The 12,252-nt window shown below is 32.0% G+C and overlaps 1 protein-coding gene across 2 annotated transcripts in view; it reads left to right on the forward strand.

Annotated features, from left to right (window-relative positions):
* LOC132714163 (death domain-containing protein 1-like) overlaps positions 1-12,252 on the forward strand; it is a 42,104-nt gene that overhangs the window by 13,478 nt on the left and 16,374 nt on the right. Inside the window, exons 1-2 of one of the 2 annotated variants that reach the window (XM_060696946.1) lie at positions 102-231; positions 470-1,416. In XM_060696946.1, coding sequence (XP_060552929.1) covers positions 702-1,416 — 715 coding nt within the window. In that variant the 5' untranslated portion in view covers positions 102-231; positions 470-701. Of the gene's footprint in view, positions 1-101; positions 232-469; positions 1,417-12,252 lie in introns of those variants that run through there. The other variant, XM_060696947.1, reaches the window with a different exon arrangement.

Below are 12,252 nucleotides of genomic sequence, written 5' to 3' on the forward strand. Positions count from 1 at the left end.
TTTTTGAACTTTACATTTAGTCATTTTATTTCATATATTAGTGAGGTATTTAAACCTAATATGTTTATCTAAACTTTTTCATTTACAAGTCTCAAGAATAGGGTAAAAGTTATTTTGGTCATATTTAAATTTACAATTCACTATTATGTAAAGAGAAAGGATTGATCTGTGAACCTATATACAAGCCACTTCATTTGGCAAGTACATTCAATAGAGGGATAAAGTATAAAAGTAAAATTTGTATAAACTATAATTATCATGACTAAAAATGCAAATTTCAAGTTTTTCAGGTGGTTTAACTAAAAAAAAAACAACAACATTTGTTTATGAAAGATAAGTGTATAAAATTTATATATGATATTAAGCAATTATAAAGTCTTATTTATTTTTTGTAAACGTTTTCCTGGATTCCGTTCACCGGAATATACACATGCGTGTTTAAAATGGCGTTTCCTTTTTTTCTTTTCAGGCTGATGACATTTACAGAGTTGAAAGAAAATTTTGGATATACAGTGTATTGTGTATGAGCGCAGTTTTTGTTTAATAAATTTTAGTGGATAATTTAACGACATTGTGTCAATTTCATTACAAAGATAATGCGCCTTTATTGAACAAGTAAGATAAATGGAATAAACGAACATCGTGTAGGTATTGTTGAAATTTTATTAATTTTAAAGATAAACGTTTGAACTTACTCGAAAATGCCTGGACACACAAACTCGTCGGATCCACACGCACATGGGCGACCAGTGCGTCCAAAAAGCGGAAGTACTCGAAAAGGAACGACCACAACAACAACAACAAGTGTCTTGTCTAAACCGCGAACGAACACAAACACGAGCGGAAGCGGAAATGAAGTTCGCAGGTTAGGCAGAGGGTCCGCCAAAAAAGACTCAAAACAAATGAAAACCGCCAGTAAGGAGCAAAAAGAAAATAATTATGATCAAAATGATAATAACAGAATAGAAAATGGTGAAATGGAGAAAAAGGTCAATGAACATGAAACCAAAGATGAAACTAATGGGGACACTGAAAACGGTAATAAGACCGATGACGTAAGTGAGATGGAAGAAAACACAAAAACGCGGTTTACCAGACCGGAAACACCGCCAAAAGTCGAGACCCCGCCACCTGCTCCACCGGAACAACCGGAAGTGTTTACGTTGGAAAAATTTAATAAGACTATGGATTTATATTCAGAAAAATTTTCCACGTCAAAATTCATGCACGTTACCGACGATTACCCAACAGGCGAACTAAATGCCTTGATTTCCGAGGTGAATATTAAGATTGACGAATACAAGCGAGAGACGTTGTCATCCCAGAAGCACTTGAATGACTTAAGACAGCGGATGCATGAAGTTAAAGAACGAATCTCTCACAACATCCAGCAAAAATCTAACGCAATACGAATGGGTAAGTTACTCGCACATTTCATATTTGTAGACCATACGTTACATTTTGCATATTTTATTGGCATTTGGGGATTCTTTTTATCGACATTTTTCCCATATTGACCCAGAACAGAGCTAGATTTCTCTAAAAGTGTACTGTGTAATTTTTAAGCGGCTGATTATTCTATGTAAAGTCCATCGTTTTTTTTTAAATATTGGGAAGATCTCAGGACAGAGGTTCTTTCAGGTCCGCACATAACTTCATTATCGTTTGATGACGAAACGTTGAGTTTATTGAACGTACATACATGATAAATAAATAAACTAAATCATTGTTATATTTAAACAGCTTTTAAAGTTACGTGTTGTTTTCAAGACAGCTTTATTGCTGCCATAAAATGCACGAATGCCATTTTAAGAACTGACGCAAAGCACTCTTGAGCGGCATAAATACACAAAAGCAGGTGTTTGAAGCGTAAAGATTTAAGACTTGCACTTGTGCTTATCTTATTCAATGCTCAATATACTTCTCGTCTGCAAGAATAGATGCGTCTTAAATATTTATCCACGTGTTATCCATCGTTCATGGATACGAGAGAGCCGCGTAGGAATTTTAATGTTCTCCTATAGAAAATAGTTCATCAATGTTGTATAGACGCACAGATACAAATTGAACTGTTTATCCATGTAAGTAAAGGGATTGAAAATAAACCAATTTAAAAATAAGCATACTAATAGGTGTTTATCTATTTGAAGAAAACGAAACAACACGGCATGCACTAGCCATTGAAAATACAATGTATAGTGTGCAATTTTTAATGCAATATAAATTGCCCTTTACAAATAGCACTGCTCCTCCTAAAGGGAACGGAAATAATCCTATTTAAAATGGATAATATGTAAAAAAAGAAGGTTTTGTTTTACAGATTTGGTACTTGCTATTGAAACAAAGGGATTATATTCATTTGCATATTTATACACGTAAATTAAACTTTCCGTTACCAAAATAATTTTTCCGTTCCTGAAAGAAAATTAATGTTCAAGTGAACGGTTATAAACCAAATTAAAATCATGGCAATGTTAATAATAAAAAATCGAGTTTCCTTTATCTTATCTTATCTTATCTTATCTTATTATCTTATCTTATTCCATTCATTCATTCATTCATTCATTCGCGAATGAATGAATGAATGAATCAATCATTCATTCGTTCATTCATTCATTCATTTTTATATATAAAATTTTATTTTTTGTTATAAAAAACAGTATAAACTGAAACTCGTTTTGATGTTTGAAATGTAACAAACTCTTCAAACTATTAATATAATTAAGAAGTTTGAAATTTAGTTAAAAGTCTTTACGGAACAATGAAAAAATATTACGCACTGTCAAGGCTGCAGCATTTGAAATTTTGTTAAAATATGTAAAGGGCTATTATGATAAAATATTAAAGAGAATATCCCGGTTCTTGGAATTCGTATCACAGTATCATTGTATATATAGGTCAACGCTGAAATGTATTAAAATGTCATTTCTAAAAAAAAATGTATATGTCCCATTGAAAAAGCGGATGGCTCGTTTAAGCCCTAAGGATTTGAAGACGCAGTCTGTCAAATTTCAATAACAATTTTGTTGCATTTTACTCGAAATTCGTCCTTATAAAGATGAAAAAAATAAACACTACATATTAGGAGCAGGAGCGTGGCGCCATTTTGAAACGCAACGATGATCAATGCAAATATGTTGGAAGTTTAAGCAAGTATTAAAATTCCTATTAAAATGTATCAGTTTAGAATGCATTCGATTACTTACAAGTCTTTGATAGCTTAAATCGGTCGATTAATTTAAATTCTGATAACGTGCTCATTTGCATAATATTATCATAGACCGATTAACGTCAGTTTAAAAGTGCGCGACGTAAATATTTACTGAAGTACATACGCAATGAATTTTTCAAAGAATTTTTCCGCGTCGGTCTTTATGACTTTTTATAGGTTTCGTATTTTATTTGACATAATTATGTACAGTACATACATGTATTTACACCGGTATTAAGGTAACAATGGTGAATATTATACTTAATAATAACTTTTTGTATAAAGATTTCTATAAGTTCAAAAACTTTTTGTCACTTGTCAAAGGCGGGTCTGACTGGGCCTTTAAATGAAAAATCAGCGATATATTAAAATATATTTCCACTAAACTCCGTGATTGTATATGCAATTTGTGTTATCAATCTTAAAAGTTTTTGACATGTTATATATGGCCAATAAAACCTGGTTACATGTACATGTATATGATTATTATATTAAAAGGCTTCCATTAAGTTTCAAAATTTGGAAGCCAGAGACTGCAAGATCTCTGATACTGGAAGATGTCACACTAAGTAGGTAAAGAAAGAAAAGTATTCGATTTGGAAGTCACAAGCTGAAATCAAGGAGAATATGACTCCCGAATGACGAAACAATAAAAACAAACAGATAAATAAATATATAAAGACGAAGGAGAAGAAGAAGAAGAAGAAGAAGAAGAAGAAGAAGAAGAAGAAGAAGAAGAAAAAAACAAGATTTTTAAAATTTAAAATATTAATATGATTGCTAGAGATATATTGACAAACACCGCGATCGTCATGATCATTATACATATAGCCTCAGGTATCTCCCGTTAAAGTCCGTTCCACACCGGAAATGCTCTTATTATATTAACAGTACACTATAGAGCTTTGCAAGCATTGAATACATATTGTTAATGACAGTTAACATTGTTAATATAAAAGGTAAATATGTCAAACGGTCTGTCAATACCCTAACTATACTGTAGTATTGTCAGTCCGAAATACTATACCATACTGTAAACGTTCTGGATTCTTTCCAAATATTTACTTTTACTCTACAAATTAATTATAGAGTTATTAAGGTTTGTTTTTACTATCTACAAGGGAGGATCACTTCCCCGCAGTTCTATAAGGCTTACATTTGGTCGCGGCTTGTTAATTGAACCAAAGTCGTGATTTTGGTTCATATTTGTGTCCATCTTTTGATGTGCATCACGCATGTTTTAAAAGTCATGTCTAAACCCCGTGTCTCGTGTCTTTTGAACAGGTGGTCACGGGTACGATCCCCGGCTGGACCAAGTTTTTCTGAAACCTTTTTACTTACATTTCTTATTTCGCATAATGTTCAGCATCATTTCGCAAATATACTGTATATTGAAGGTTATATCCAAATACATTGTTGTACCTGCATTTGTTACAAACTTTTATTGAAATTAGCCTAATGAAATCTGCAGAAAGCGTCACCAAGGTAATGTCAAAATTTAATCTGAATTGATAGGTTTACAAACCTTTGAATAAATTACAATATCTAAATGAGAAAACTCAGTTCAAAATCGCTCGTTTGTAGAAGTAGTCTATCAAGAAATATCAGTAAAGATAGCTTTTGGTCCATGGATCATGTACTCAGCAGTGCAGTGCTGGTTTAATTCCCATTAGGTTTCATGGTTGTCTTGACGAACTAGTTACATAAATTGTCTCCAACGACATCATTTCTCCCACTTGATTGATGTGAAGAAGTTGACAATTAGTTGCGAAGAAACAATCACGTTTGAGCTCGTATACATCTTAAAGTTTAACTATTTAACTAAGTATTTCGTATATGTATTTCTGAACTATCATGATAACTGTTTCGAATCAATCCATCAATCAATCAATCAATCGATCGATCGATCGATCGATCGATCGATCGATCGATAAATAAATAAATCAATCAATCAACAAATCAATCAAACATTCACTCAGTCACATGCAAATGAAAAAACAAACAAACACACAAACATATGCACAACATTTGAAAAACTGGATTATAGACATAAACAAACTAGGGAATGCACGTAGGGAAATAAATAGTTTACCTGATATAGATTAACCACCATCAAAACATAAAAAGAGGCTTTATTAATCGAAGATTAAACAAACAGAAAACCCTCAACAAAAACATATAAACAAAAATGTTTACAGTTAACATGCTATCGCCAAAATAACAGGCACGGAGGTCTCAATTTTAGACAAGTTTTTGGCAACCGTATTACATAACATAACCGATAAAATCTTTACATTCTTTTGGCAAATTGGATCCGATATCATTACGAAAAATCTTTACGTGTGATTTTGGTGAAGAATAAAAAAATGATCCCCTTTGATGCCTTTCATCGAAGGTCAATGTCAATCTGTCATCACTAAATGTCATCAACTTGCAAGGAATGTCAAATAGGGGAGTATATTACCTACTCGTGTAAGGTTATTATACTTTGTACTGTTTTGTACTGTTTTATTACACTTAAATAGTAAACAAGTATTGTTTTTAACCGCTAAAAGGGATCCGTTTAGAGTGGATCAGTAATAAATATCTTTACAAACTCCTCTCTGATTTGTAGCAAATGCTTGACATTTGATTGCATACGACAAAAGCACACGCACGTATGCGCGCGCGCACGCAATAGACGCACCTATTGAAAATGCTATAAAGATGGCGTAACGCGTATGAAAAAGATTCGATACGAGATAATTTGATAGCGTTAATCTTGCAACTTAAATTTCAAATGCATGTAACTGTTATTAAAATAAATAACCCAGCTAGAACTTGTATGTTGTATTACAAAACATGAATGACAAAATATACAATAGTCATGTTTTTTTTGTATTTTTGTGGAAGTGGTTTTAATACAATATCAATTATCAAGTCAGATTGATGTAAAAACATTAAAAGTTTTTATTTATCGTTTACAGGGGAGGTTCAAGTCGGGGAATAGGGTTTGACCCCCGAGTGTCTGTGCTTTCGGTCAGAGATTTTACGGTTAGACAAAGTGTTTGATTGATTTCTGTTTTAATGAAACTTCGTATCCGTCGAGTGACCTTAGTGTTTTAGTTTATTCTAACGCTATTTTCTAATTTTGTTAAAAGTTTATGCCAATTTTTTTTATAATTGGCCGACCAAGTGTAACACACTTTCGATAACAGTACGTTGATAAATACTACATGTTAGACAACGGTGTCCGAAGTAGTTTTCACAATTTCATTCGATTTATTAAGAAAAATTTGAAGCGTCTAGAATGCCCTACTTTTTAATTAATGTTATTCATTTTATTTTTTTTACATTTCGGATGTCGATGGCAGAGTCGGTCAGGTCGCTGACGTTGACTCACTTGTCAGTTTAGTATACTACGTTGGGCTCGAATCCCCAGCTAATCGCTAAGATGTTGAAATGGACCGTCCCATACGCAACTTTTTCTCCCGTCCTCCAAGATGTTATCATCCTCTCATTGCCTTCCTTATTATTTTTACTTTCTAGATATTGAAATGGGCCTATAAATTACACACAAAATGTATTTTATTTTAAATAAAAACTTCATTACACCTTGGAGTTATTTTACACCTCTTTAAACAAAGAAGTTTTGAAAGCATAAAATTATAATATGTTTAAATATTAAGCCTTGACCCGGCTATTGTATACCCGGCGTCATGTGTCATAGGCATTTGCTCTGACTTTAATGTGTTATTTTTCAATTACCGAAAAGTATATTTTTTATTTCATTCTCTTTTTTTTCAAATGAAGATTCATTTAAAAAGAGGCAATGCAAAGCTTAAAACAGATATAAAGAATATTTATTAACATTTAATCCAGAAAATGAATATTTGTTGAATATTAAACAGCCTTGTAACATTCTAAATATTTACTTAATTTTGAAAATGAAAAGTATTTTACTTGCGTCAAAAACTAAAAATATTATAGTTTAGAAAGGCTTTTGAAGCGCTTATTTACTGCGTGAATGAATCAACATACACAAATATTTGTCATTGAAAAGTTACAATATATACAAATCCCCTAAAAATACCAAATAACTGTCATTAAAACACTTTATTGACAACTTCTGACATCCAAAATTTCAATTTCTTTACATCCATTCAAATATTCAAATTCCAAAAACTCATAAAAGAATTCAAATTTTATTCACGCACTTACCACTATAATTTTCATGTTTATTGCGGATTCGAATGAAAATTTATTCGCTTATTTATTCATTTCGTACTTCAGACGGAATGGACCAATGATGCGGAAAGGTTCTTTTAAACACGGAAAATAATAAATATTGATAAGTTTCTTTGTCGGTGTTTTTATATTAAAAGTAAAATAAACTTGTATCACACGTGCCAGGATGTAGTTTTCATCTATTCAAACATAAATGAATACTGTATAAATGAATTCATAAAATTTCCTTGGATTGATATCAAATAAAAAATTAAATTACCCATTACGCTTAAATTTCGATTCCGTTCATATTGCGAAATCTTGTTAGTTTTCCCTTTACGGATTCATACGCTTCGCACTGTTTAAGTTAATGGCATCTCGACCATTTCCTTTAAACTTCGGTAAAATAGCCAAGGTGTTCCGATTGTGTTGAAGAGCTTTCAGTTTTGTACTGTTCAGGGGAAGCAACTGCTGCAGTGAGTTTGATAGGGGCATTAATTTTTCACCGTGGCCAATATATTTATTCATGGTTTCGTGAATTTCGACACGTAAAGTAAATGTTAATCCGAACCAATACCAGTATGAACCGATGAGAAAGAAAGAAAAAAAAGTAAGAAAGACAGAAAGAAAGAAAGTAAGAAAGAAAGAAAGAAAGAAAGAAGGAAAGAAAGAAAGAAAAGAAAGAAAGAAATGAAAGAAAAAAATCATAAATAAATAAAAAAAAAATTAAGAAAGTAAATAGATAAATAAATTGATTAATCAAAGAAAGAAAGAAAGAAAGAAAGAAAGAAAGAAAGAAAGAAAGAAAGAAAGAAAAAAGAAAGACAGAAAGACAGAAAGAAAGCGAGAAAGAAAGAAAGAAAATCATAAATAAAACAATAAATAGATAATTAAGTAAGTAAATAGATAAATAAATTGATTAATTAAGGAGAAAGAAAGAAAGACACACATAAATGAATATATAATTAAGTAAATAAATAAATAAATTAATTAATTAATTATTTAATTAAGGAGAAAGAAAGAAAGAAAAAAGAAAGAAAGAAACTGACATTGACATTTGTTTTAATATTTGAAGGCTAAAGATTACGGTCAGGTATTTATCTACTCTGTTTACCCCACTTGAATGTAAGTTTAGAGCATCAAACCAAAACAAAGTCAAAATCCACTTAAATATCTGATAAATTTGACCATATTGAAACAAAACTTATAAAACATGGAACAAGTTTTAACTCAACCTGTCCCGTTATCGGTGTTTTAAGTGCTTTGAAGTGAATTTCAATTTTCAGTTTTTGAAATAACCCGAAACTTTTTTAATAAATCATTTTTACTACAATGGCCTTATGTAGGTCAAGATCTGTTCCGTTTGGTGCCGTATATGTTCTTTTAAATGTCACTGTCAAGAATTGTTCATTGTGATATATAGAAAGAAGTGGATTCGAACTACCGATCGGTAATTTCCGTAGAATTCCGTAGATTCTAAAGAAGAAAAAAAAACAGCAACAAAAACGAATCTCATATAATATCTGGGACATAATATATTAGTCTCCGTAAGGTTTAGTAATAATACAAACTCTTTTCAAATCTAATCAGAGAAACAAGAAAAAATGTAGTGATTCTTGTGAACGGACATTTACATTATGAATAATTCTTTTAGGGACGGCATTTTCATTATGAATAATTCTTTTTGGGAACGGACATGTACATTATGAATAATTCTTTTAGGGGACTGCCATTTACATTATAAATATTTTTTTTATCGGACGTTTACATTATAAACAATTCTTTTAGGGGACGGACATTTATATTCTCAAATATTTGTATATGTGTAGACGGACACTTATATTATAAGTGTTATTTCGTCGTGAAATGTCACTATTCTTTTTAGTTAACGTACATTTATAATTAAGTTAGTAAATCTAAAGTAATAGTTATTAGTGGACGGATTATTATTATTATTATTATTATTAATTATTATTATTATTATTATTATATTATTTAGTGGCCGGGCATTTATATTAGCAATATTTATTTAGTGGCCGGGCATTTATATACCAATATTTATTTAGTGGACGGACATTTATATTAGTAATAATTATTAGTGGACGGATATAAAACAATACAAGATGTCCGCTGGGCCGCCAACTTCACGCCGCCAGGCAGCTGGACCGCCAACTTCACGCCGCCAGGCAGCTGGGCCGCCAACTTCACGCCGCCAGGCCGCTGGGCCGCCAACTTCACGCCGCCAGGCCGCTGGACCGCCAAATTCACGCCCGCCAGGCGCTGGACCGCCAACTTCACGCCGCCAGCAGCTGGGACGCCAACTTCACGCCGCCAGGCCGCTGGGCCGCCAACTTCACGCCGCCAGGCCGCTGGACCGCCAACTTCACTCCGCCAGGCAGCTGGGCCGCCAACTTCACGCCGCCAGGCCGCTGGGCCGCCAACTTCACATCTAAACAATACATTATAAATATTATTTTTTATGGGCAGACATATACATTATAATAAATATTCTTTTAATAACACGAACATTTACATAATCAATACTTTTCTAATGGACAGACATTTACATTATTTCTTTTTAGTGGATAGACATTCATATTTTATTAATCGACATTTACGGTAGTTGACCTTTTAGGCTGATGTAGTCTAATGTACTAAGCATTGAGTGACATTGTGTAACTATAACACCGTCTAATTGAAAACAAATATAGAGTATGTATGGTAAGGTTGTTTGTCGTGTTATGAGCGTTAAAGTCATCTAAAGGGGTTTGAAGAGGTTAATTTATAAGGTATCAAGCATTCGGGAATCGCCTCTTAAAGCAGTAAAAGTTTAATTGGCCATATATCATGAATACTGTAAAATCTCGGGTATAATTGATTTTCCATGCATTTTCAATTTTACCTTGATGTTGATGTTAAAATATTCTTTTATAGCCTCATTTTTTTTTTGGTGAACAATTTTCTTTGATTTCGGAACAAAAAAAAAACGCTTAATTTTTTATGTTGATGGTCAGTCAATAAGAAAATTGTGCAGATTTTAAAACTTTTGATGTGCTAGGACTTGTGTAAAATTAAAAATATAAATAAATAAAGAATTAAATATTTGAATCTGAGTCATGCAAGTGAATTAACAAAACAAATCTGACGAACACTGGAAAGGGTGTATTAAGTACGGATTATACATTATACATATTCTGCGTGGCGGCATTGTAAGTACGTGTACCATTTTCATGCCTTAATGTAATTTATGTTTTAAAGCACCATTTTCGTGAAATATTAAAAATATGTATTTAAAAGTAAAATATTACGTATGGAGCAAAGAAATTAATTTGCATATCGCAAACGGCACTTAGAATTCATGTAATTAAAGTAAATCATTAATCGAATATAATAAGTTAATTATTACTTGATCTTAAATATTTTCATATTTCTTGAAATTTTAGTACATTTTTCTCAAGTTTGATTTTCTTGAAATATTTTGGCTCATCTGGAATCAAGCAGCTTTAAGCCCAACATTTTGAAATGAATTCAAATTATGATAAAGTGCCGAACTGTCGTTGTAGTGAAAAGTGTCCGGTAAAATTATAGGCTGCCGTGTCTTCTTTACAAATTTTTCTAAATAACTGATAATAACTTCTATAAAAAATAATATGTCAAAATATATAAGTGTTCATAAACTTTATATTTTGCTGTAAATTCTTGCAAGCGTTTCTACAATATAGGAATTCTCAAGAATCATGTAAGGCAAGATTTGTAGATAAATGTTTTAGATTATACACTGTATGAAATGTTTTATTTATAAAACTAGCATAAAACGCCCATTCTTGGATAAAACTGTTAAGACAAATTCTAAGCAAAGAATTCCATTTACATGTAAAGAAATACATGTGTATAAACATTTTCAAAGTTGGAAACGTGATAACTATGTCGTGGGTGTGATATTGCTTAAATTTTTCTCGTTTCCACGAGATGTGTTCTCGCTGATACAAGATAATAATGTCGAAAATCTCGCGGAAACAAGATAATAATGTCGAAGGAACGAGACATGACTTCGTTGAAACAAGGTAATAATGTCGAAGGAACGAGACATGACTTCGTTGAAACAAGATAATAATGTCGAAAATCTCGCGGAAACAAGATAATAATGTCGAAGGAACGAGACCTGACTTCGTTGAAACAAGGTAGTAATGTCGAAGGAACGAGACATGATTTTGTTGAAACAAGGTAATAATGTCGAAGGAACGAGACATGATTTCGTGGAAACAAGTTTAAAATGTCGAAGGAACGAGATATTATCTCATAGGAACGAGATATTATATCGTTGGAACGAGATGTTACTGGTATCGCGTGACCACGAGATAAATAAGAAAGCAAGCACTCTAGCAACTACTATCCAGTAATCATATGCATCATGGGTAGATATAATCAACAGTGAAGCAATAAGTTAACATTCTATTATTCTCAAGTTATAAATTATTCACATAACGATAATAAATCACAGGCCCTGTGAAAGTGTGTATATCCGCAGTATCTGTAACTTTAATATAAAGTGTGGGCATCTATATAATTAGTGTTCATTTTTACCTAAACATTTCAATACATGTCTGTCAATCACTAATAAGACCAGTTTTGAAATAAATGATAGTCATGACAATAAAATGGCATAGTCTGAACTAAGCCTAAGTGATGAAATAGTTCAATTCTAGACTATCGTTTTTTGTTCAATAACAATATCCTGATGCTTCTTATGTAAAATAAATTCAGTGATTCTGAATCTCTGTAACTAATAAACATCACGTAAAACTGGACATAAGTGGGTAATATTTCGACAGTTA

This window comes from Ruditapes philippinarum, unplaced genomic scaffold (assembly GCF_026571515.1).
Source record: "Ruditapes philippinarum isolate M1 unplaced genomic scaffold, ASM2657151v2 ctg1449_1_1_1_1, whole genome shotgun sequence".
Classification (NCBI taxonomy): Eukaryota; Metazoa; Mollusca; class Bivalvia; order Venerida; family Veneridae; genus Ruditapes; species Ruditapes philippinarum.